Below are 26149 nucleotides of genomic sequence, written 5' to 3'. Positions count from 1 at the left end.
CCACAATTCAGTAAGTTTTAAAGTACTGGTGGACAAGGATAAGAGTGGTCCGAGGATGAATGTGCTAAATTGGGGGAAGGCTAATTATAACAATATTAGGCAGGAACTGAAGAACATAGATTGGGGGTGGATGTTTGAGGGCAAATCAACATCTGACATGTGGGAGGCTTTCAAGTGTCAGTTGAAAGGAATACAGGACCGGCATGTTCCTGTGAGGAAGAAAGATAAATACGGCAATTTTCGGGAACCTTGGATGACGAGTGATATTGTAGGCCTCGTCAAAAAGAAAAAGGAGGCATTTGTCAGGGCTAAAAGGCTGGGAACAGACGAAGTCTGTGTGGCATATAAGGAAAGTAGGAAGGAACTTAAGCAAGGAGTCAGGAGGGCTAGAAGGGGTCACGAAAAGTCATTAGCAAACAGGGTTAAGGAAAATCCCAAGGCTTTTTACACGTACATAAAAAGCAAGAGGGTAGCCAGGGAAAGGGTTGGCCCACTGAAGGATAGGCAAGGGAATCTATGTATGGAGCCAGAGGAAATGGGCGAGGTACTAAATGAATACTTTGCATCAGTATTCACCAAAGAGAAGGAATTGGCAGATGTTGAGTCTGGAGAAGGGGGTGTAGATAGCCTGGGTCACATTGTGATCCAAAAAGACGAGGTGTTGGGTGTCTTAAAAAATATTAAGGTAGATAAGTCCCCAGGGCCTGATGGGATCTACCCCAGAATACTGAAGGAGGCTGGAGAGGAAATTGCTGAGGCCTTGACAGAAATCTTTGGATCCTCGCTGTGTTCAGGGGATGTCCCGGAGGACTGGAGAATAGCCAATGTTGTTCCTCTGTTTAAGAAGGGTAGCAAGGATAATCCCGGGAACTACAGGCCGGTGAGCCTTACTTCAGTGGTAGGGAAATTACTGGAGAGAATTCTTAGAGACAGGATCTACTCCCATTTGGAAGCAAATGGACGTATTAGTGAGAGGCAGCACGGTTTTGTGAAGGGCAGGTCGTGTCTCACTAACTTGATAGAGTTTTTCGAGGAGGTCACTAAGATGATTGATGCAGGTAGGGCAGTAGATGTTGTCTATATGGACTTCAGTAAGGCCTTTGACAAGGTCCCTCATGGTAGACTAGTACAAAAGGTGAAGTCACACGGGATCAGGGGTGAGCTGGCAAGATGGATACAGAACTGGCTAGGTCATAGAAGGCAGAGAGTAGCAATGGAAGGATGCTTTTCTAATTGGAGGGCTGTGACCAGTGGTGTTCCACAGGGATCAGTGCTGGGACCTTTGCTCTTTGTAGTATATATAAATGATTTGGAGGAAAATGTAACTGGTCTGATTAGTAAGTTTGCAGACGACACAAAGGTTGGTGGAATTGCGGATAGCGATGAGGACTGTCTGAGGATACAGCAGGATTTAGATTGTCTGGAGACTTGGGCGGAGAGATGGCAGATGGAGTTTAATCCGGACAAATGTGAGGTAATGCATTTTGGAAGGTCTAATGCAGGTAGGGAATATACAGTGAATGGTAGAACCCTCAAGAGTATTGAAAGTCAAAGAGATCTAGGAGTACAGGTCCACAGGTCATTGAAAGGGGCAACACAGGTGGAGAAGGTAGTCAAGAAGGCATACGGCATGCTTTCCTTCATTGGCCGGGGCATTGAGTATAAGAATTGGCAAGTCATGTTGCAGCTGTATAGAACCTTAGTTAGGCCACACTTGGAGTATAGTGTTCAATTCTGGTCGCCACACTACCAGAAGGATGTGGAGGCTTTAGAGAGGGTGAAGAAGAGATTTACCAGAATGTTGCCTGGTATGGAGGGCATAAGCTATGAGGAGCGATTGAATAAACTCGGTTTGTTCTCACTGGAACGAAGGAGGTTGAGGGGCGACCTGATAGAGGTATACAAAATTATGAGGGGCATAGACAGAGTGGATAGTCAGAGGCTTTTCCCCAGGGTAGAGGGGTCAATTACTAGGGGGCATAGGTTTAAGGTGAGAGGGGCAAGGTTTAGAGTAGATGTACGAGGCAAGTTTTTTACGCAGAGGGTAGTGGGTACCTGGAACTCGCTACCGGAGGAGGTAGTGGAAGCAGGGACGATAGGGACATTTAAGGGGCATCTTGACAAATATATGAATAGGATGGGAATAGAAGGATACGGACCCAGGAAGTGTAGAAGATTGTAGTTTAGTCGGGCAGTATGGTCGGCACGGGCTTGGAGGGCCGAAGGGCCTGTTCCTGTGCTGTACATTTCTTTGTTCTTTGTTCTTTATCCCAGGGACCAATCTTGTGAACCTTGCTGTACTGCCTCCAGTACAAGTAAATTGTTCCTTAAATGTGAGAAACCAAAATTGCACATAGTATTCTAGGTGTGGTCTTCCCAAGCCCCATACAATTGTAACAAGATTTCTTTATTCCGGTACTCCAATCCTACTGCAGTAAAGAGTAACATGCTACCTACACCTATCAAGAAGAAGAGGACATCCAGAATAATTACAAAAGCACTAAAGGATGGTAGGTCCTACATTTATAATGTCCCACTGAGTGCTTTCCTTCTTGCTTTCTGTACCTGCATGCTAACTTATTGTACTTCTTTCTTGGATGAGAAACCCCAAGTCTCTCTGAACATTAACATTTGCAAGCTTCACACATTTAAAGAAAAATTCTGCTTTTCAAATGATTAACGTGAATGAACTTCCATTTGCCTACATTACACGGCATCTGGCACCTTGTTGCCCACAGACTCACTTATTGTGTAAATAAATTATTTTACATTTCCTATTTAATTTTTTTGTGATTATCTCCAATCTTTTCTTGCTACCGACTCCCTGACCAGTTCTCAACTACACCCCATCAACCTCCCAACATTCCCAACCCCAGAGATAAGAGCCTGAATATCTCAGAACAGCCTCATTGCAACCGTTTCAATCCTGCTGAAATTCTCATGGATCCATTATTTTTCAACCTTTCCTGTAATCTGGTGCTCTATACTAGACTCCAACTGCAGACTAGCTTGCGTCTTGTACAAGTTTATCATTGCCTCCTTTGTCTTATATTCAGTGTATCTGTATAATGATTCTGTTTCCTTTTTATGACCTTATCTTCTTATGCTACCATTTTATTGATTTGCCTGTCTGTATATTAAGGTCCCTCCTTTGCAAGTCTCTATTTTAATATTAAGAATATATTTCCTTTCTCCATTCTTATTTCCAAAATGTAGTATTTCACTGTTCTTTTTTGCATTGCTTACATGTCACTTATCTGCTAATCCTGCTGGCTTATCCATGTCCGCTTGTATCTCACAATCCTTGTCACAATCATACCCTATGGGTAACTCCTCAGCTGAACGTGGCTGAGAGTCTTTCGTGTTCGGAAAGCAGGCATTTTCCGACAAGTTGTGTTTTTGAGGGTAGGCAATGATGGATGTTCTAAACTCAGAACATTCATTTGGGACAGGTGGAAAAGTATTAGGGAAATGCAGTTTAATGGTTCTAATTTAATGAGTTTTTTACTGTTCGTATTAGAAAGGATCACACTGTGCACAGTGGCACCTGATTGGAATAAAATTGGGAGTAATGCTGGTGGTTACTTACATGGTAATTTAGAATGAACTAATTTTAATGGTTGACTACCAAATGGGAATGAGTTTAACACAACAGGACATTAATTGTGGGGAAGGTAAGTGGCCGACAGACCGACCTAAAAGTACAGCGTTAGATAAAGTGACATGTCCAGTATTTCATACATCAGAGACAATCAACTTTGTGACCTGTGAGCCCAACTACATACAACCTTTGACCTTTCCGAACAGTGCCTTGTATCCTCCTTTCTTTGAAACTTTTTTCTTCCAAAGTTTTTTCTTGTCTTCCCAGCTAAGTTTTGGCATTTTTAATGAGTCTTATTGTCTCTCTGCCAGAAAGGTTTCAAAGTCCTTTGCAATCTATTACTGTTGAATAGCATTTGCTGTGACTGTTGCCCCACACATGACAGCTAACCTGTCCTTTTTGCAGCCTTGGTTGGGTGAGGAATGTTGGCCAGGACACCGGGAGAACGTTGTGTTCTTTCACACATGCTGCCAAAGTGTCATCAGCGTTACCTGAACAGACAGTGACGGTGAGTGACCTGCTCGACAGCTGAGGCAGAGCAAAGAAGCCAGCGTGGTACTGAAGTAATGGCCCCTCTCTGTGCAATTTTAATTCACAATTCTTTATGTGCCATTTATGTTTTAATTTAGCTTATTATCTCTTTACCCTTGTTGGTGTTTTCCCAGTGCAGCCAGCTTCCTCGTCCGGGAACCTGCCCTTTACACAGGAACTAGGAGGTTTGCAAAAGTGACAGAGGACTGTTTTATTTCATTCCAAGTAGCATATTTTAATATGGAACAGAATATATTGCTAAACCATATGCAGTGTGGTTTTAATAATCCTTCCTCAGGAGGCCATAGTGAATGTGGCCTTTGCTGCAGGTTGCTGCAGAGGAGCTCTGTTTAGCTGCTCAGTGACCAGAAAGCGATTAGATTTAACTGCATGACATCGACCCAGCTCCAGCGCACAGCGAGGCGCTCGCCTGCCAGCCTTGGATCTTCTAATTATAGAGGTGTGATGAACGGTTACTGCCTTATCATCATGTAAGGTGATGTCCCCTTTAAGACCGGCCTTGGAACACTGGGGACTCCGCCTCTGGCTCCGCCCATCTGGGAGCCATACATAAAGGCCTGCCTCATGGTCTGTATAGCAGTCAGCTCTCGTCCATAGCTGTAGCATAGTTATTAGTCTAATAAAGCCTTCTTTACTGTTTAATCTCGAAGCATCATTATTGAGGGTACCTCAATTTATTAGACTAAACTAGATTCAGGATGGACGCAGGCCTAAAACCAGAGAAGCTCAATCTGGAAGCACGAACGCCGGAGGCAAAGGAAATTTTTAAATACTGGCTGCGGTGCTTCGAGGCCTACCTGGACTCCGCGGAGACTCCCATCCTGGGGCCACGCAAGCTGCGTCTACTCCACGCCCGGGTGAGTCACAGAATCTCCGCCACACTCGAAAAGGCGACGACTTTTGAGGAAGCGATTGAGTTGCTCCGCAAGCGGTTTGTCAAACCCGTCAATGAGGAGCACGCCCGGCATCTGCTCTCTACCTGCCGGCAGCGCTCGGGGAAATCGCTCGACGAGTTTGTTGAGAAACTCACCGCGCTGGCCAGGGACTGTGACCATCAGGATGTGACAGGGGAAGTCCATATGAACCTGCATGTCAGAGATGCTTTCGTGTCCGGAATCCGCTCGACCTACATCCGGCAGCGGCTGCTCGAAAATGGGGCAAAAGACCTCCAGGAGATGCTAACGCTCGCCTCCTCGCTGGAGGTGGCCCGACATAACTTGGGTACGTACCCCGCGGACTCTGCCAGCCCCCCCCGGACTTCCTCAGACTCGCCCGTATTACAGGCCTGCGCTCACCGGCGATCCGCTCACCATGGGGGCACACCATGCTACTTCTGCAGGCAGGGCCAGCACCCACGCCCAAGCTGCCCAGCCCGCTCCGCGATCTGCAGCGACTACGGGAAGAAAGGGCACTTTGCGAGGGTCTGCCTGGCCAGACCCAGGGGCCAGAAAAAAAAAGAACAGCCGGCCCGAAAATCAGGCTCTCAGGCCCGCAGGCCTCGCAATGCTGCTGCGCACCGACCTGACACGCCCTCTTCTGACGCGTCATCAGCCTTGTGCGAATCATGGGAGCGGCCATCTGATCGTCGGCCATCTTATCGACCCGACACGTGCGACCGACGGCAGCGGCCATTTTACGACTCCGACTACCCGCGACCACCCTCGATCAAACTCGGCCAAAACACCTGCAGAACTCCATGGTGCAGGTCCAGGTCAACGGGCACAACACTGCATGCCTCTTCGACTCCGGGAGCACGGAGAGCTTTATCCACCCTGAAACGGTAAGGCGCTGCTCCCTACGCACCCATCCCGCATCCCAAACCATAGCCCTCGCATCTGGGTCCCACGCGGTACAAATCACGGGGTACTGTATTGTGGATCTCTCGATCCAGGGTGCCAAATACACCCGTTTCAAATTTTATATCCTCCCTCACCTCTGTGCCCCCCTGCTGCTCGGACTGGATTTCCAGTGCAGCCACCGAAGCCTGACACTGAAGTTTGGCGGACCCTTGCCCCCCCTCACGGTGTGCTGCCTTGCGACACTGAAATTCGCACCCCCCTCGCTATTCGCTAACCTCACTCCCGACTGTAAGCCCGTCGCCACCAGGAGCCGGCACTACAGTGCCCAAGATATGGCTTTTATCGAGTCAGAGGTCCAGCGTTTACTGGGAGAGGGGGTCATCGAGGCTAGCAACAGCCCTTGGAGAGCGCAAGTGGTGGTAGTCCGATCCGGGGAGAAGAAACGGATGGCCGTGGATTATAGCCAGACCATAAACCGATTCATGCAGCTTGATGCGTACCCCCTTTCTCGCATCGCGGAAATGATAAATCGGATCGCCCAATACCGAGTCTTTTCCACGGTCGACCTCAAATCTGCCTACCACCAGCTCCCCATCCGACCAAAAGACCGCCCCTATACTGCCTTCGAAGCAGCCGGCCGGCTCTTCCACTTCCTCAGGGTCCCCTTTGGTGTCACAAATGGGGTCTCCGTCTTTCAAAGGGCGATGGACCAAATGGTGGACCAGTACGGTTTGCGGGCTACATACCCGTACTTGGACAATGTCACCATCTGCGGCCATGATCAGCAGGACCATGACGCTAACCTCAAAAAGTTCCTCCAGACCGCCCAAGCCCTTAACCTGACCTATAACGAGGGCAAATGCGTTTTCCACACCACCCGGCTGGCCATCCTCGGCTATGTCGTGGAAGACGGGCTCCTAGGTCCCGACCCCGACCGCATGCGCCTCCTTAAGGAACTCCCTCTCCCCCGCAGCCTCAAGGCCCTCAAACGGTGCTTGGGGCTTTTCTCCTATTACGCCCAGTGGGTCCCCAAGTATGCGGACAAAGCCCGCCCACTCCGAAAGACCACCACTTTTCCCCTCTCGGCTGAGGCTCAATTGGCCTTCAACCGCATCAAGGCCGACATCATCAAGGCCGCCATGCACACGGTGGACGAAACCATCCCTTTCCAGGTAGAGAGCGATGCATCAGACATCGCCCTGGATGCTACACTCAATCAAGGAGGCAGACCAGTAGCGTTCTTCTCCCGAACCCTCACCGCCTCCGAGATTCGACACTCTGCAGTCGAAAAGGAGGCACAAGCCATTGTGGAGGCTGTGTGGTGCTGGAGACACTACCTCGCCGGTAGGAGGTTTACCCTCGTCACCGACCAACGGTCGGTCGCCTATATGTTCGATAACACGCAACGGGGTAAAATAAAAAACGATAAAATTTTGAGGTGGAGGATCGAACTCTCCACCTACTCGTACGATATCAAGTATCGTCGAGGGGAGCTCAACGAGCCCCCAGATGCCCTGTCCCGCGGCACGTGCGCCAACGCGCAGGAGGACCGCCTGCAAGCCATCCACAATGACCTCTGCCACCCGGGGGTTACCCGGCTCGTCCATTTCATCAAGTCCCGCAACCTACCTTACTCAACCAAGGAGGTCAAGGCCATGGTCAGGGCCTGCCAGGTCTGTGCGGAGTGCAAACCGCACTTCTATCGGCCAGACAAGGTTCGGCTCGTGAAGGCCTCGGGCCCCTTTGAGCGACTGAGCGTGGACTTCAAGGGGCCCCTCCCATCCACCAACCGTTATGCCTATTTCCTCACCGTGATCGATGAGTTCTCCCGTTTCCCATTCGCCATTCCCTGCACCGACATGACCTCAGCCACGGTGATTAAGGCACTGCACAGCATCTTCACCCTGTTCGGTTTCCCTGCTTATATCCACAGCGACCGGGGTACATCGTTCATGAGCGATGAACTGCGTCAGTATCTGCTCAGCAAAGGCATCGCCTCGAGCAGAACGACCAGCTATAACCCACGGGGAAACAGGCAGGTGGAGAGGGAGAACGCGACCGTGTGGAAGGCTGTCCTTCTGGCCCTGCGGTCGAGAAATCTCCCAACCACCCGCTGGCAGGAGGTCCTACCCGATGCCCTACACTCCATTAGGTCACTCCTCTGCACGGCCATGAATGAGACCCCTCACGACCGATTGTTTCTCTTCCCCAGGAAGTCTACCTCCAGGGTCTCGCTTCCACCTTGGCTGATGGCTCCGGGACCTGTTCTTCTCTGGAGGCACGCGAGGAGCCATAAAACGGACCCCCTAGTTGAAAAGGTCTGACTGCTCCACGCCAACCCCAGTTACGCCTACGTGGAGTACTCCGACGGCAGGCAAGATACGGTTTCCATCCGGGATCTGGCGCCCGCTGGATCCTCCACCACAGACGCTCCTTCCCGCGCCGCTCCCCTGCAGGACCCGTCGCCCCCTACAACACACCCCCTTCCGGCCCTACCACCCGTTGGTGAGCTCCTACCGTGCGCCCCCCCCTTGCGCCCCCCCTTTACACACCCCGCCGGCGCCGGCTCCGCTACCCCCGGCCCTGCCTAGTTCCTCTGCCCCGACCCGGACCGAAGCTCCGACCACTGTGCTCCCGGATGTGCCCTCAACCGGGACGTCCGTGCCCGCCGCACCACCGCCCGAATTGAGGAGATCGAGGAGGACGATCCGGCCGCCAAGACGGATGGACCTATGATGGCACTTCACCCCCGCCGGACTCCTTTTTAAACAGGGGGTGAATGTGATGAACGGCTGCCTTATCATCATGTAAGGTGATGTCCCCTTTAAGACCGAGCTTGGAACCCTGGGGACTCCGCCTCTGGCTCCGCCCATCTGGGAGCCATACATAAAGGCCTGCCTCATGGTCTGTAGAGCAGTCAGCTCTCGTCCATAGCTGTAGCATAGTTATTAGTCTAATAAAGCCTTCTTTACTGTTTAATCTCTAAGCATCATTATTGAGGGTACCTCAAGAGGAATCACAACTCGACTGCCTCAGCTTTATTCCTGTTGCAAACAAATTCGATATTCTCGATTTGTGGGTGTTTGTGGCTGCTCCCTGCTTATTTTCTACACTCCGGGTTCTGTTTCCCCCAGACCAGCCCCTGAATTAGAATATTTGGTTCTGCTCATTTTCTGGGCTTGAAATTCCTCTTTCCGCCCAGGATATTGGCTCATTTATTTAAAACACCCCCCCCCCCTTAAACAACAAAGATCAATGCGTTAAGCATCTGCACCCACAATCCCATTACAAAGACACGCAACTTCTAAGAGAAAATAAAACAAGGAAAGGCTGTTAAAGGCTTCGCTCAATTCGATCCATGTAGGGAATCCGAATGATTCCTCTGTAATTGCTCTCCTGCCCAGAACTCCATCCCGTCCCCTCTGCAGGGTATTTGCAATGGTTCACTTCACACTGATTGTTCCAGGTTGCAGTTTGTTTCTGTTGATTAACATCTTTAACTGTTTAAGCTGCATTAGTTCCCAGCTGTTTTCACACTTTCACTAATTCTCATATCCAGGTTTTGGATTCTCCACCTTTCTCTGAAAAAAAAAAATCAATCACTGCTCCCCAGTTCTTAATCTATTTTTTTCTTCAGACAGGAATAGATTTGGCAACCCAATCACCTCCAGTTTGAAATCAACTTTGCTGCTGTTGTGCTCTGAATCCTCTCCCAGTCTTCTCAATGTTGTGAGAGCGGTGACTATAATTTCTGAGCCTGTTTTTGTGTTGCTGGCGAGGATCAATTCCAGCCCCTGTCCGCCTGGGCACGTGTATGTTGCTGTTGGTTAATTTTCTAAATGTTGCCCTACACTGAAGTCCCCCACATTTAGCCCACTATTTTGCCTTAACTCCAATTATAATTTTTGCTATTTCTCTTTTTCGCCACTTCTGATTTTTTTTGCTTGCTCCTCACCCATGAAGATGAATCAAACCAAAGAACAATTACTATTTGACCTGTGATATTTGAATGGGATAGAGCAGACTGATAGCATCATCAGGGCCTCCAAATAATTAGCACCTAATTTTCAAAATGTTTTATTAAACTTTCTAAAGCAGAGTTTAATATTCCAGCTAATTCCAATTCACATACTAGAACAAAATCCTTTGTATGGATGGGGTATTTGCATAAATATTGACTTTATGCTTATTTTGTTTTGATGCCTTGATCATCTGCAATGGAGGTCAATCTGAATGTGAACCTCATCGGGAAAATCTCAGTTCAATTGAATAAAAGTACAATTTATTTTCATTTAAAATTAAATGATGGATGAAGTATTCCTGTGATTCTTCTTGCCAAGCAAGGTGGAAAACATGTTTCTGAACAATGCAACAAAATATATATTACCCATAATACAATGTAATTGGATAGTTGTTAATCGTTCAGCTGGGAAAGGTATTGACCATGTCGCCAACATTAATAGCACTCCTGTTAATAACCTTGGCTCTTGGCTTGGGAAGCACGAGTGGAAAAATAGAAGAGAATCAAGAATAGTTAAGTTACTTTGATCTGGAAGGCCAAGATCTAGAAGTCGGAAAATAACCAGTTATGATAGATGAAGGACAGGAAAATCCACAGGGCAATTAATTCCAGTGAGAAAATAGAAATGGCATCAATTTCTGTATGGGTGGAGGATTGAGAGGAAGGACTAAGGTTAAATTAGACAAAGTCACAACAGGATAGATAGACAAACCGGAGAAAGGGCCAAGATAAATGGAGGACTGAGAGGGAAACATGAAATAGAGTTGCTTGGAATAATTTGAAGGTTTTTTTTGCGCAGTTCAGCTGAGAACATTTCAATGCCTAGCCATTTTTGCAAAAAAGAAAACAAGCTGCTTTTACAAAACTGTACAAAAGGGAATGAAGCCGGGCAGATGGTACAAGTTTCAGTGGGGGAGCATCTCAGTGATAGTGATCATAACTCAGTAGGATTTAATGTAAGTATGGAAAAGGACAAAGATGGACCAGAAATAAAGGTTCTAAATTGGGAGAAGGCTGATTTTAATAGAATAAGACAGGATCGGATCTGGCCAATGTGGACTGGGAGCAGCTACTTGTAGGAAAACCAACATCAGAGCAGTGGAAGTCATTCAAAAAGGAAATAGAGAGAGTACAAAGCCATCATGTACCTGTAAAGAGTGGGGCCATAAAGTCAAGAGAACCCAGGATGCGAAAGGAAGTACACGATTGGATCAAGGACAAAAAGGGAGGCTTATGGCAGACACAGAGGACTGAAAACAGCGGATGCCTTCGAGATGTATAGAAAATGCAGGTGTGTACTTAAGAAATAAATCACGAGAGCAAAGAGGGGGCATGAAAAAACACTGGTGGGGGAAATAAAGGAGAATCCCAAGGTGCTTTATAAATATATTGATTAATATGGGAATCAGAGGTTATGGGAAGAAGGCAGAAAAATGGGGATGAGAAACATATCAGCCATGTTTGAATGGCAAAGCAGACTGGATGGGCCGAATGGCTTAATTCTGTTCCGATGTCTCATGGTCTTTTATTGAGGGTAATTAGGAATAGTGGAGGGCCTATTCAGGACCAAAGTGGCAACTTGAGTGTGGAGCCGAAAGATGTGGGTGAGGGTGAGGTATTAAATGAGTATTTCACATCGGTGTTCACTATGGAGAGGATGATGTAGGTTACAAAGCAGGGAGGCGTGATGGTGATATAATTGAACAGATTAACATTGAAAGGGAGGAGACGTTAGTAGTTTTAGCAAGTTTAAAAGTGGATAAACCCCCAGGCCCAGATGAGATGTATCCTCGGCTGCTGTGTGAGGCAAGAGAGGAGGTTTCAGGGGCTCTGACGCTAATTTACAAACTCTCTCTGGCCAGAGGTGAGGTGCCAGAGGACTGGAGGACATTATTCAAGAAGGGGAGAACCAGGTAGTTACAGTCCAGTGAGTCTAATGTCAATGGTGGGGAAATTATTGGAAAAAACTCTGAGGGACAGAATTAATCTCCACTTGGAGAGGCCAGGATTAATCAAGGATTGTCAGCACGGCTTTATCAAGGGGCGACCATGTCCAACAAATTTGATTGAATTTTTCGAGAAGGTGACTAGGTGTGTAGATGAGGGAAGTGAAGTTGATGTAATTTACTTTGACTTCAGTATGGTGTTTTAAAATTTAAAGTACCCAATTTTGTTCTCCAACTAATGTGGCCAATCCTCCTAGCCTGCACATCTTTGGGTTGTGGGGATGAGACCCACGCAGATACTGGGAGAATGTGGAAACCCCACATGGACAGTGACCTGGTCCTTGGTGCCATGCAGCAGCAGTGCCAAACACTGTGCCACTGTACCCCACCCCTTCAGGAAGGCTTTTGACAAGGTCCCACATGGGAGACTGATCAAGAAGGTAAGAGCCCATGGGATCAGGGCAATTTGGCAAAATTAGATCCAAAATTGGGGTAGTTGCGGGAGGCAGAGAGAGTTGTCTGAAGGTTGTTTAGTGACGAGAGGCCTGTGTCCAGCGGAGTTCCGCAGGGATCGGTGCTGGGTCCCTTACTGTTTGGGGGTGTACATTAATGATCTGGATGTGAATGCAGGAGGTATGATCAGTAAGTTCGCAGTGACACAAAGATGGTGTTGTGGGAAATAGTGAGGAGGAAAGCCCTTGATTACAGGGTGATATAAACGGGCTGGTCGATGGACAGAAAAGTGGCAAATGGAATTTAACCCTGAAGAGTGTGAGGTGATGATATTGGCTGCACTAACGTGGCAAGGGAATATACAATGAACGGTAGAACGCTAGGAAGTACAGAGGACCAGAGGAATCTTGGAGTGCATGTCCATAGATCCCTAAAGCCAGCAGACAGGTAGTTAAGGCAGTTAAGAAGGAATATGGGATACTTGTCTTTAGTAGCCGAGGCATAAAATGTAAGAACAGAGGTTATGATGGAGCTGTACAAAGCGCTTGTTTGGCCGCTGGAGTACTGTGTGGCAGTTATGGGTTCCATACTAAAGGAAGGAAGTGACTGCATTCGAAAGGGTGCAGAGGAGATTCACCAGGATGTTGCCTGGGCTGGATCATTTCAGCTATGAAGAGAGGCTGGATAGACTTGGAGCAGAGAAGGCTGGGGGGGGAACATCATCGAGGTGTACAAAATCATGAGGGACATAGATGGGGTGGATAGGAAGGAACTTTTCTCCTTGGTAGAGAGGCCAATAACCAGGGGGCATAGATTTAAGGTAATGGGCAGGAGGGAAGTTGAAGAAAACCATTTTCACCCAGAGGGGTAAACTTCTGGAACTCCCTGCCTGAAAAGGTGGAGGAGGCAGGAATCCTCACAACATTTAAGAAGCACTTAGATGAGCACTTGAAACTCCATAGCACACAGGGCTACAGACCAAGTGCTGGGAAATAAACATAATGGACCAAAGGGCCTCTTTCTCTGCTGTAAAACTCTACAACTCCACAGAATAAATAAGTTCCCCAATGTTACAATTAGCTACCCAAAGACTTAACTCTAATATTTTGTGTAAGAATTTGATTTAAATGCAAAATTCAAACCCGTTGCTCTAGAAATAAGCAGCAATATAATGCATACCATCATCTCGACAGTCATAGTTGTGAAATCTAGCTTTATATCCTTTAATTCCCAACTTACATAAATATTTCCATTTTCAACACTTCAACTGACCTTTCGTTGAGCACAATCACACTCCCACAATTCGTAATGTGGAGAAAGTTTCCTAGATTTTCCTTTAACTGGTTTGGGACTGAATAGAATCCTGAGGCTGCAGAATTCTGGATTTAGCTTGCGACAATGACCAGGGAGGGGAATAGAATCCGAGATATGGGCACAGAGTTAGTAACAGGAGCCAAAGACAGAGGGCTGGATTCTCCAACTGCCAACAGAAAAAATCACATTCGACGATTGGCCGGAGCATCCCCTTTGACGCTGAAATTGCGGCCGGTGCCTGTTTTCAGATGCTTTGTCCCGTCCAAAACGGCGTCATCGGTGAGTACATCGCACGCCGTTGGGACGGCCTCAGGAGGTCACCTGAAGGCCCCCCCCTGATGCTCCGCCCCCGATGGACCAACTTCCCGACGCGTGGATCACTTGTGGTCTGAGGTTTTGTCAACCTCGTGTGGCGACTGCGGACTGTCCAGCGCCTCCACAGTTGGGGGGAGAGTCGTTCCACTCACCGGGGGGTCTTCGGTGGGGGCTGGGGGGACTGGTGGGGGGGTGGTCTGGTGGTGCTGAGGGGCATTACAGGGTGGCACTACCTGGAAGGCCAGGTCCGCGCGCAACCGATGCCATGCTGTACGGCGCAACCGCTGCAGGTCGTCACGTGCGCCTGCACAGCCACGGACCCGGAAATTCTCCGTCCGTCTCTGCAGGAAAAGCCGGGGGGTTTACGTGGTGCAGCTGCTAACTCCCCACTGGGCGGACCATCTGTGCGGGGGCGGCGCTGACTTTTTGGTCGTAATCCTAGACACATGCTCCGGACATAGCCTCAAAATCGGAGAAGCCAGCCCAGTGACTTTGGTCTTCTCTGGTATAACTGGACAAAACATCATCTGATCCAATCCTGTACAACTGGCTGATAACACAGTGACACTGGATAATCAATTGAGGTGGCAGAGAGTAGAGCTTGGAAGTGACCCATGTCTCTTGATAACATTGCCCAGTAGTAGCATGCAAATGAAGAACTGTAAAACAGAAAGAGTGGACGTTGAGTGACTTCGGAGATGATGGTGCAGGGTTAGAAAGAGAAGCCATTACTGGAGATGCCTTGCTATGATAGATAATTGCTCAGTGAGGAAGTTGCAGGAAGATAGATAATGGTGTAGAGATATGGGGGGGGGGAGGGGATATCACAGTTTACGTCATAGAGAATGAAAATGAAAATCGCTTATTGTCACAAGCAGGCTTCAATGAAGTTACTGTGAAAAGCCCCTAGTCGCCACATTCCAGCGCCTGTTCAGGGTGGCTGTTACGGGAATTGAACCGTGCTGCAGGCCTGCTTGGTCTGCTTTAAAAGCCAGCGATTTAGCCCAGTGTGCTAAACCAGCCATCTCTATCCATATGACATCCATATCTTTAGCCTGATCATCTCAATTCTATGGTAAGAACAGAAACCTGATTGGAGAGATTCAAACTGAGAGTTGCAGAAGAAATGACACAGATTTAGGACACAGACGTGTATTCAAGGGCCTTCAGAGAGGAAGGGGATGTTGGAGCTGGGCTTGTAGTTTTCAGGAAGACAGGGACTGCAAACTGCAAATAGGGACAAGGAACCATTATCATAACATCTCGCATGGAGTCGGGAAGGGAAGTTGGGAAATCAGTTTATTTGGAATGGGGTCAAGAGACCTTGTGGGTCTCATGGTGAAGAGAGTGGGAAAAATCATGATGGGCCTGGGGGTAGGGGCAAGTGCCCGAGAGCAAGATTCATAAACAAGGAGAATATGGGGAAAGCAGCAGAGGCAACTGAGTTGATGGTATCTATCTTGGTATCATGAAGTCCACACACTGTTTGTTGGAAGTGAAGTTGGAAGATTGAGGAGCAGGGGCGGAAGACAATCTGAATGGTGAAGAAAGAGAGAGACCTGTGCTTATTTCCTCCCTCCTCGATGATCCAGATGGAATGATCAGTTTTGGCAGAGGAAATTGGGGCCCCACAGTTCTTGACATGGTTAGCTAGATCTGGAGATGAATAACTAGGCCGCTTGTGCATGAGATGCATTGATATCTCTACTCCTTGAACTTGAGGAAGAAAAGGCACTTGTCATGGGGAAAAAGCCATTCCAAAAGATGGCAAAGGTTTTGTTGGGGATAAGGTATCAAAGGCGGAGAGGTAAGGCGATGGGGCTGATACCTCTCTGCATCTGAATATTACCATGTATCAGGGATTGTTTTTTCTTCTTAAGATCATGGTGCTGATATGATTGGTGATGTGATAGGACCTTCAATGTGCAGCTATTATGATGCAGTTCAGATTGAAAAGGAGAAATTTTAGTTTGCTCTGTTCTGAAACTGAATTACGAGGTGACACAATTAGTGATAAACACTGAATGTAAGATAAATGTCATCTTTTAAGGTGGAAATGCATACCATTGAATCTGGGTTAAAGACATCGGGATTGGACTCATAGATGAATCTTTCGACCCTCCGTTGTCTCTCTTTAAACATCAAGGATCCTTTATTCTTCAACAATGACAGTTCCTCCAACATAACATCTCTTGGGATGCTGATCTTCTTCCCAAGGTTAATCTCGGTTCCGGCTGTTGCAGAGAATAGTAACAGAAGAAACATGAAATAGTTTAATGGTTTTGGTGGTGGGTGGTGAAGAACACCCTTGGCCCTGTGTCTTTCTTGGACTTTAGTCTCAACCATATCTATCACTTTTATGGCTGGAGCTATAAGTGAGAGTTGCAAATATGAGAGACACTTCTAACTGCAGTCAATAAATCAATCAGACACATCTTCAGCTGTTAGTATTCCCTGTCACCGGCTCTCCAAGTTAAAGGGTACGCCTGTCATCGGAGAAGACACACCAGCTCTACACAGATTTTATAAAATTACCAAAGACAAAGGAAATACTCAGCAACAATTCAAAGAGTCCTAGTCGTTCACTGTTTTGCCTTTATAATAAGTAAGTTAATCAATAGCAGCTTACAGAACCGATAGTATGAGAGAGGTATTTTATAAATAGGGTCTATAAACTTGCAGTCAAACCTGTCATCTTAAATAGAACAAAGCAGCCAAGGTATTGGGCTCAGCAATCCGAACATTTCCAGAAAGAGCCCCCATTCCACACTCGCTCTTGTTATAAAGTGAGAGCAAACAAATATATCCACCAAACGAAATGAGAGTGTGACCCGAGCAATTCCTTCAGTTTATCTGGAAGAGGCCAGTATCTTTATTGGGAAAACTACATTTATAACTTGTGAGCAGAACATGATAAATGTAGGACCTACCATCCTTCAGCGTTTTGGTAATTATTCTGGGTGTCCTTCTCTTCTTGATAGGTGCAGGGGTTCCGGCCAGTGGCATGGTCGCTGGAATCAGTCCTTTCTCCTTTGGTGAACAACGAGGAAGAAAAAGCACACACATCGCTTGTGAATATCAAATGAACCAGCGGAAAGGTTTCTAACTTTTGTACAATCGTGAGCCTGGAAAAGGCAATCAAATGTTTGCCACTGGAACTGGTCACGTTCAGTGCAGCTTAATTCCCAAAACTGCAACAACATTATTCGCTTTAAGGCACAGATGCAATGCAACAGAAAAGGACACATTTTAGAATCTTGATTGTGATCTTGCAAACATTTGAAACCAGCGCATGAAGTGAGACAGACGAAACAAACAAGAACTTAATTCTTATTCCTATTTGCAACAGAGTCATTCGAAAACTCACATTGCCTTCTGCTTACAGTTCTCCTGGGAATGAGAAAACGATATAAAGTTCTGAACCTGAGATCCAGTGCTTGTTATTACACATGTTCAGAGAGACAGGTTGCATGCATTGCTTTTAACTTGGCTGATGTTTTATCATAGATAATGCTTACAAAAACTTACCTTTTTGCTGAAAAGTGCTGCTGGAATATCTGGCCACTGGTTGCAGACTCAGATCAGAATTTACCAAATGTACATGAGGTTTGTGAAGAAAGGACGAAGCAGGACTTGTGTCTGCACAGCACTAAGTGCTGATGCAAAGTGCAGCGAATTTGATTCCAAATGCAATGTGCATCATTGAGATATATATAGTATTGGACCAGGGAGCTCAGATAGCACTGAGACAAGATAAAACCATGTATGTAAGCAATCTTCAAATTTCAGATGGCAAGGTAGAGACCGACTGCTCTTGGAAAAATGGAAAGAAGTTGTTAGATTTTGTGAAGAACTGTATATTTCACACCAGTTTGGTGTGCCATTGTGGCGGCACGGTGACACAGTGGATCGCACCAGGGACCCCAGTTCAATTCTGACCTCGGGTCACTGTCTGTGCGGAGTCTGCACATTCTCCCCGTGTCTGCGTGGGTTACCTCCGGGTGCTCCGGTTTCCTCCCACATTCCAAAGATGTGCAGGTTAGGTGTGGTTATGGGGATAGGGTGGGAGAGTGGGCCAGGGTTGATGCAGACTTGATGGGCTGAATGGCCTGCTTCTGCACTGAAGGGATTCTATGGGATTTAAAGTCAAACAGCTTCAACAAACTCTGAGATTTGTCTCAGTTTCTACTCAATGTGTAAAACAAAGTCTTTCACCTGCTGGTTCACATATGTTGACACTGATCATTGGAACCAGGAAGTTTCCGGTTTGATCCCTGGCTAGTGCAAAGTTATAATTCCCTGTGCAGAATGGTGACTGAGCTATTGGAAATGGTCCCAAAGAGAAAATGCTGGAAAATCTCAGCAGGTCTGGCAGCATCTGTAGGGAGAGAAAAGAGCTAACGTTTCGAGGCCAGATGACCCTTTGTCAAAGCTCTTTTCTCTCCCTACAGATGCTGCCAGACCTGCTGAGATTTTCCAGCATTTTCTCTTTGGTTTCAGTTTCCAGCATCCGCAGTAATTTGCTTTGATGGAAATGGTCCCCATGTCTCCAGTTGAAAGCAGAGTTAAATCAAACAGGGTTCTAGATGTTGGTGATGAGAGTGAATGGTTTTGATGTGGAGTGAGATGGCACCAGGCTCTATTGTGATAGGAGCGAACAATTTCGCACCACTTATTGTTCAACTTAAAACATGAAAATGGATGAGGTATCAGAGGACCACAATCACACACCAAACCACGGGAGATTCTGCAGCCCCATGCTGGCATAATGTGAGACAGTTTAACATTTTCTGATGACCCACACTGTTTAATGTGTGCAGAAGAAAATCTAACCATTAAATGTGTCCATCTCCCTCCCTCTAGTTTGTAAGGATTGCCAGAGTCTCGGAGGGGGGGGGGCATTGCCAGAGGCTCGCCCAGCGATTCTGTGCTCCAGGCAGGCCGAGTTCCTGATGGCGTGGAACTAATGTGGTATGGCCGGTCGGGACTCTCGCGTGGCGGCTGTGGACTCAGTCCGCGGCACCCTTAGTGGGGGGGGTGGCAGGGGGATTCGGGCAACGGGAGGCGGCCGGGGCAGCGATCGGGCCAGAAGGATCCTCGCGCGCACGGCCGATCGGGGGGGGGGGGGGTCTAGTTTGTTGATATTGGTCTGCGGTCCAAGTCCACCATGGCACTTGGCGTGGTCGCTGGAGGCCGCCTCTGAGCGCATGCACGGACTCGGAATGGGAAGTGCAGAGGCCCATATCTGCAGCGGCGTGAAGCTCCCCGAGTTCCTGCTAGCCCCCAGAAGGTAAGTGAATCGACTTTTATTTTTTGCAGGAAACTGGGGAGTTTTTACGCTGGCTTGGGGGCAGCGCCCCATTTTGGGAGAATCCAGCCCAATGGCCTTTCATTAAGAAACATGAGGCAGTGAAATCTATCCTGAACAGGGACTGCAGCAATGATTTCTGTTCTCACCCCACACTGTAACCTCTCCAGCTCCCCGTTCCTGCCTGCCCCCTCTCCAGGTTGCTCCCAGCGACATAGGGTGGAACCTTATCAAAAAATAGCAAAGTATTCGTTCCAGCGAGAAAAACGGACTTCTCATGAATTTTGAGACTTTTTAAAAAAAGATTTTCTCCCCACGAGAACCACGGCCTGCTCCTGACGCCCTCCCACTGAGTCACTCAGCCGCGGGAAATTAATCACTGCGATCACTGGGGAGCTCCATGGAAGTGCCTCCCCGGCAGTGCCCAGCACCTGTTCCAGGTCAGGTTGGGGGGAGAGTTGACAGGAAACCTGCACTGCGTTTTTCTGCAGGAGCCCTGACCAGGCTCCTGGATGGGGTGCAGCAGTTGTGGGATGCACTCTACCTGCAATCAGGACGGCCCATCAGCAAGGTGACCACCCCCGGCTGGGAGGCTTTGGTGGCAATGGTGATTGCCAGCTCTCTGCAAAAGAGAATGGGGCAGCAATGTCGCAAAAATGAATGGTGACCTTCGCGCAGCCAGGATAAATTTACACCTTCTCACAGCACCCCCTCACCCACCCTCACACCTCTAAGGTGATACCTCACCCACTCACCTCCTGGGTTGCGCACCTGTGACAAGGTACTCTTCCCCTTCCCCCTGAACCCCCCCCCCCCCCCCCCCCCCATGGTGCCCTCTCCCAAGTCTCAGCTTTGCTCCTCACATCCCTGTTCCCACTCCAGTACCATGCATACCATTCCTCACTCATCTGGCAGGTATGCCAACTATAATCTCCCACCCGTGTCTCCATGGTGAGGGATGTCCCTCCGGGACTCAGCTCCTGAACTCAATGGCTGGGTCACATCAGTGTTTCCTGTGTGATGTAGATGTAAACTCTTGATTGAAGATTGGGGTTCAATGCCTGGGACTCAAGAATGGTTGAATGGAGGGCAACACGGTGGCACTATGGGTTACTCTAAAAAAAAATTAAAAAGAATGGTTTCATGCCCATTAGACTTTTAATTCCAGAATTTTATTGAACTCAAAATTCACCATCTGCCACGGTGGGATTTGAACCCAGGTCCCCAGAGCAATGCCCTTAGTCCTCTGGAATCCTAGGACAGTGATAACACCAATAAGCTACCAGTCTCCCCTGATTGCTTGGGATTCAAATCAGTGGCTGATCTCTTTAGCTTTGCATATCTCCTTGGCATTGTTGAATGAAATGAAATGAAAATCGCTTATTGTCACAAGTCGGCTTCAAATGAAGTTACTGTGAAAAGCCCCTAGTCGCCACATTCAGGCGCCTGTTCGGGGAGGCTGGTTTGGGAATTGAACCGTGCTGCTGGCCTGCCTTGGTCTGCTTTCAAAGCCAGCGATTTAGCCCTGTGCTATACCAGCCCCAGTTGAGTTGAAGGATGAAACTGCATTCCAACGAAATGAATGCCTCTTGCGACAGATGAGGAACTGCTTATTAGAGTAAAGGCTGCAATGGGCATGACCAGTGTAAATCTAGAGGGCACCCTCATTCTCCCATTTCACAGCCCTATATACCTGTTCCTGAGCGACAAACTTCCTAGACAAGTGAAATTGATACAACGCGGGTTCAATTCTCATACAGTCTGAGGCAACCATGACAGCCCTTCTTAGCCTAGTCCCTTGCCTGAGGTATGGTGATGCTCAGGTTAAATCACCACCAGTCAGCCCTCTCTCTCTAAGGGGAAAGCAGCCTATGGTCCTCTGGGTCTATGGCCACTTTCACTTTCAATTAATATTCAATCGAGCTCAACCCTGTGGTCCTCAGAGTTGTGCCTGAGTGTGGGGATCTACACGCGGTTCAGGTGTCCTTCCTGAAATGGGAGGGTCTTCATTACTCATGTGGTAGAGAAGCAACCCATTCCTGAGGCACCCACTCTGCCCTTGCAGCCTAACTTCTCATGGGAGAGATGGAGATGGACTCAATTTGATTGATTGGTGGACAATGAATTGGCCCAAGAGGCCGTACTCTGCCCAGTGACAGGTGGTGATTGGACCCTATCCAAGTGGAATGATTTTCAGAGTCCCAAGGAGTTCCAGTTTGACTCTGTCAGCACAGAGATGAGATCCTGCTGTTCTCTCTCCTCCGTGTTTTCTCCAGCAAAGCTGTGACTGCTTGGGCGGGATTCTCCGACCCCCTGCCGGGTCGGAGAATCACGGGGGGCTGGCGTGATTCCCGCCCCCTGCCGGTTGCTGAATCCTCTGGCACCGGATATTCGGCGGGGGCGGGAATCGCGCCGGTCGGCGAGCCCCCCCGCCCCCGGCGATTCTCCGGCCCGCGATGGGCCGATGTCCCGCTGCTAGAATGCCTGTCCCGCCGGAGAGAATCGAACCACCTCTCTTCCCGGCAGGACTAGGGGAGAATCCCGGACCTTATTTCTGAACTCGCAGAGAATCTGAATGAATGAATCTGCAGGAAAACCATTGCAGGCTGCAAACAAAGACCTGAATCTAGTATCTCTCTCCACAGAAAGACTGTTAGTGCTGTATTTCTGAAATTACAGAGGTCTGAACAAATCTACAATAAAACCTTAAACCGAAAGAAAAGGTTTGAAGAGGAGTAAGATGCTGAAAACTACCATCTGGAAGAAAGTCTCTTTTTTCCTTTTTTTTAAGCCTTTCTGCCCCTCTGTGTTTGACTGACTTATGTGTGTGTGTGTCTGTGTGTGTGTGTGTGTGTGTGTCTGTCTGTCTGTCTGTGTGGTTCTGTGTGTGTGTGTGTGTGAGTGTGTATATGTCTGTGTGTGTGTGCGTCTGTGTGTGTGTGTCTGTCTGTGTGTGTGTGTCTGTGTGTGTGTGTGCGTCTGTGTGTATGTGTTTCTGTGTGTGTGTGTGTGTGTATATGTGTGTCTGTGTGTGTGTATGTGGCTGTGTGTGTGTGTCTGTGTAAGTGTGTGAGTGTGTGTGTGTCTCTGTGTGTCTGTGTGTGTGTGAGAGTGTGTGTGTATGTGTGTGTGTCTGTGTGTGTGTGTGTGTGGGTGTGTATGTGTGTTAGATAATAGGTTAATTAGTTGTTTTGCTGCATATTGGATTGGATTGGATTGGATTTGTTTATTGTCACGTGTACCGAGGTACAGTGAAAAGTATTTTTCTGCGAGCAGCTCAACAGATCATTAAGTACATGGGAAGAAAAGGGAAGAAAAGAAAATACATAATAGGGCAACACAACATATACAATGTAACTACATAAGCACCGGCATCGGGTGAAGCATACAGGGTGTAGTGTTAATGAGGTCAGTCCATAAGAGGGTCATTTAGGAGTCTGGTGACAGTGGGGAAGAAACTGTTTTTGAGTCTGTTCGTGCGTGTTCTCAGACTCCTGTATCTCCTGCCCGATGGAAGAAGTTGGAAGAGTGAGTAAGCCGGGTGGGAGGGATCTTTGATTATACTGCCCGCTTTCCCCAGGCAGCGGGAGGTGTAGATGGAGTCAATGGATGGGAGGCAGGTTCGTGTGATGGACTGGGCGGTGTTCACAACTCTCTGAAGTTTCTTGCGGTCCTGGGCCGAGCAGTTGCCATACCAGGCTGTGATGCAGCCAGATAGGATGCTTTCCTTTGTGGATAGCACAATTGCTTCACAGCTCCAGGGTCCCAGGTTCGAGTCCGGCTTGGGTCACTGTCTGTGCGGAGTCTGCACATCCTCCCCGTGTCTGCGTGGGTTTCCTCCGGGTGCTCCGGTTTCCTCCCACAGTCCAAAGATGTGCAGGTTAGGTGGATTGGCCATGATAAATTGCCCTTAGTGTCCAAAATTGCCCTTAGTGTTGGGTGGGGTTACTGGGTTATGGGGATAGGGTGGAGGTGTTGACCTTGGGTAGGGTGCTCTTTCCAAGAGCTGGTGCAGACTCGATGGGCCGAATGGCCTCCTTCTGCACTGTAAATTCTATGGTAAATTCTATGATAATCTATGGTGCATCTGTAAAAGTTGGTAAGAGTCAATGTGAACATGCCGAATTTCCTTAGTTTCCTGAGGAAGTATAGGCGCTGTTGTGCTTTCTTGGTGGTAGCGTCGACGTGGGTGGACCAGGACAGATTTTTGGAGATGTGCACCCCTAGGAATTTGAAACTGCTAACCATCTCCACCTCGGCCCCGTTGATGCTGACAGGGGTGTGTACAGTACTTTTCTTCCTGAAGTCAATGACCAGCTCTTTAGTTTTGCTGGCATTGAGGGAGAGATTGTTGTCGCTACACCACTCCACTAGGTTCTCTATCTCCCTCCTGTATTCGGACTCATCGTTATTCGAGATCCGGCCCACTATGGTCGTATCGTCAGCAAACTTGTAGATGGAGTTGGAACCAAGTTTTGCCACACAGTCGTGTGTGTACAGGGAGTAGAGTAGGGGGCTAAGTACGCAGCCTTGCGGGGCGCCGGTGTTGAGGACTATTGTGGAGGAGGTGTTGTTGTTCATTCTTACTGATTGTGGTCTGTTGGTCAGAAAATCGAGGATCCAGTTGCAGAGTGGGGAGCCAAGTCCTAGGTTTTGGAGCTTTGATATGAGCTTGGCTGGGATTATGGTGTTGAAGGCGGAGCTGTAGTCAATAAATAGGAGTCTGATATAGGAGTCCTTGTTTTCGATACATATATATACATATACATATAATATAAGTCCTATTATTTCATGATTACTTCAAAGAAAAGGTTTAACAAAGTGAGCATCGGTCCCATAAAAGGTGAGTCTGGGGAGTTAATCATGGAAAACAGGGGGATGGCTGGTGAATTTTACAAGTATTTTGCATCAGTCTTCACTATAATATAAGTAACATTCCAGAAATGGCTATAAATCAGGAATTGGGAGGGATGGAGGAACTCAAGAAAATACAATCAATAGGGAAATGGAATTGAGAGGGTTGTTGCAACTGTGGGTTGACAAGTCCCTGAATCGTGATGGATTCCCAGGATCTTAAAAGCAGCGATTAGTGAGATAGTTGGTACGTTTGTTTCAATTTTCCAGAACTTACTGGATTCAGGGAAGGTTCCATTAGATTTGAAAATAGGGAGGGAGACAGAAAGCAGGAAACAACAGGCCAGTTAGCTTAACCTACTATAGGGAAAATGTTAGAAACTATTATCAAAGATGTTATAGCAGGACACTTAGATAAATTAAATCTGTAATTAGGTTTTGGAGGTGACTTGTCAAGAATGTGAGAAGTTAACAAGATTAACAGTGAATTTGAGATGAAAATAAAATACAAACAAGTAACAAGATTAGCAGGCATAGAGGAAAAATGGGGTGCAATTTCCAACGAACAAAATTAGCAGGAGCTTAGAGACATTGAGGTGTGAATGGCCATATCAGATCAGTGAGGTGGTACAAATAGTAACTTCTAAAGGCAAGGAATTTGAACGAGGTAGACAGCAGAATCCACACAGAGATTGAACAACACAACTGTTGGGTCTCTCTCATTGAAGACATCTTCATCCAACAGCCATACAGGCAGTTCCAACTATGATCTGAGCCATGGAGGTCTGTTCTAGCTAAAGTTTAGAGCCACAGAAGATTGCAGATATTCTCCCCTAAACAACATAGTTTCCTGCCTTCATTGAACCAGGAGGAGATGCTTTCCCAGATTTGATCACCTAAGAGGTATTGTGTGGTAACTAACTATTAGCTGGATTTGATCTCTAAGGTTACTAAAATTAGATGCTGTTTGAGAAAAGGGGTGCCTCAGTGAGTTCAGGAAATGTGGGCATATTTTGGGAACAAGAGGTAACTTCAGATAACACAGTGTGTTTTGTTATACGTATACATATGTGTCTTGGTGTTGTAGCCATCTGGGATGGCCACTTACAAAGGGAAACATGGCTACTCACAAAGGGAAATATGGCTACTTGCAAAGAATCACAGGAAATATGGCCAATGCAGGATCCAGGTGAACTCAGAGCTTAAGTGTATATTTGCCACTAGATAACCAGACACTTTCGAAACCCCTAGTCGATTTACATTCTAATGGCCCATTTCCCCAGAACAAAAGACTTGTGCTCAGGTATCAGATACAGATACAGACTCATCGGCGCCACTCCCTTCACCCAGGAAACCCAAACAGCCAAGGTCAATGACCGCTCAGGACACGCCCAGCCATCAAGGCAGCCGCCCCTTTATTGGCCAAAATCAAAGGCAGTAATCGAAGCCTGCTGAATTATTGGGTCCAAAGCTAAGGACTGCCTCAAAGAGCGCAAAACCCCCGAAGGATAAAAGGAGACACTGCCATATGGTCAGTCTCTTTTGGCCCCAGCGCACTGGCACTCTCTTGGCCCGGCCCACGCCTGATACCAATTGCAGCACCACGACCAGAAGCAAGTTCAAGACCAACGACCGCGACCAGACGGATGAGCCCAGCAGAAACTAAGTCACTTCTCCAGACCCAGCCACGCATGATCCGAACAAAGGCCTTGTTCCTCTGCATAGAGCCGGGTGCCTGAAGTTAAGTCCAGGTTGTTGTAGTGTTAGGTGTAATTTAGCTTGTAGTGTTTTACGTTGCAAGTCAAAGTAATTCTTGTGTGTAAATAAACTATTATTGAACTTGAACTAACTAATTGGTTGTTTGGTCTTTGATCAGGCAGAAGGCAGAGAGTTGGGATAAAAAGTTCTTTTTCGGAATGGCAACCGGTGACGAGTGGTGTCCCGCAGGGTTCAGTGTTGGGGCCACAGCTGTTCTCTTTATATATT

At 47.6% G+C, this 26149-nt stretch overlaps 1 protein-coding gene across 1 annotated transcript in view; it reads right to left on the bottom strand.

Annotated features, from left to right (window-relative positions):
- Positions 1 to 17702, bottom strand: part of myoz1a (myozenin 1a) — a 36862-nt gene extending 19160 nt beyond the window's left edge. Inside the window, exons 1-3 of the mRNA XM_072491390.1 lie at positions 17530 to 17702; positions 16932 to 17031; positions 16066 to 16235 (exon numbers count right to left, since the gene is read on the bottom strand). Of these exons, the coding sequence (XP_072347491.1) occupies positions 16066 to 16235; positions 16932 to 17007 (246 nt within the window). The 5' untranslated portion in view covers positions 17008 to 17031; positions 17530 to 17702. The remainder of the gene's footprint in view (positions 1 to 16065; positions 16236 to 16931; positions 17032 to 17529) is intronic.
- Positions 17703 to 26149: the final 8447 nt, after the last annotated feature.

Source organism: Scyliorhinus torazame, chromosome 28, assembly GCF_047496885.1.
Source record: "Scyliorhinus torazame isolate Kashiwa2021f chromosome 28, sScyTor2.1, whole genome shotgun sequence".
NCBI classification, from domain to species: domain Eukaryota; kingdom Metazoa; phylum Chordata; class Chondrichthyes; order Carcharhiniformes; family Scyliorhinidae; genus Scyliorhinus; species Scyliorhinus torazame.
Note: the sequence above shows the minus strand (reverse complement) of the source record. Positions and strands in the feature narration are given on the sequence as shown.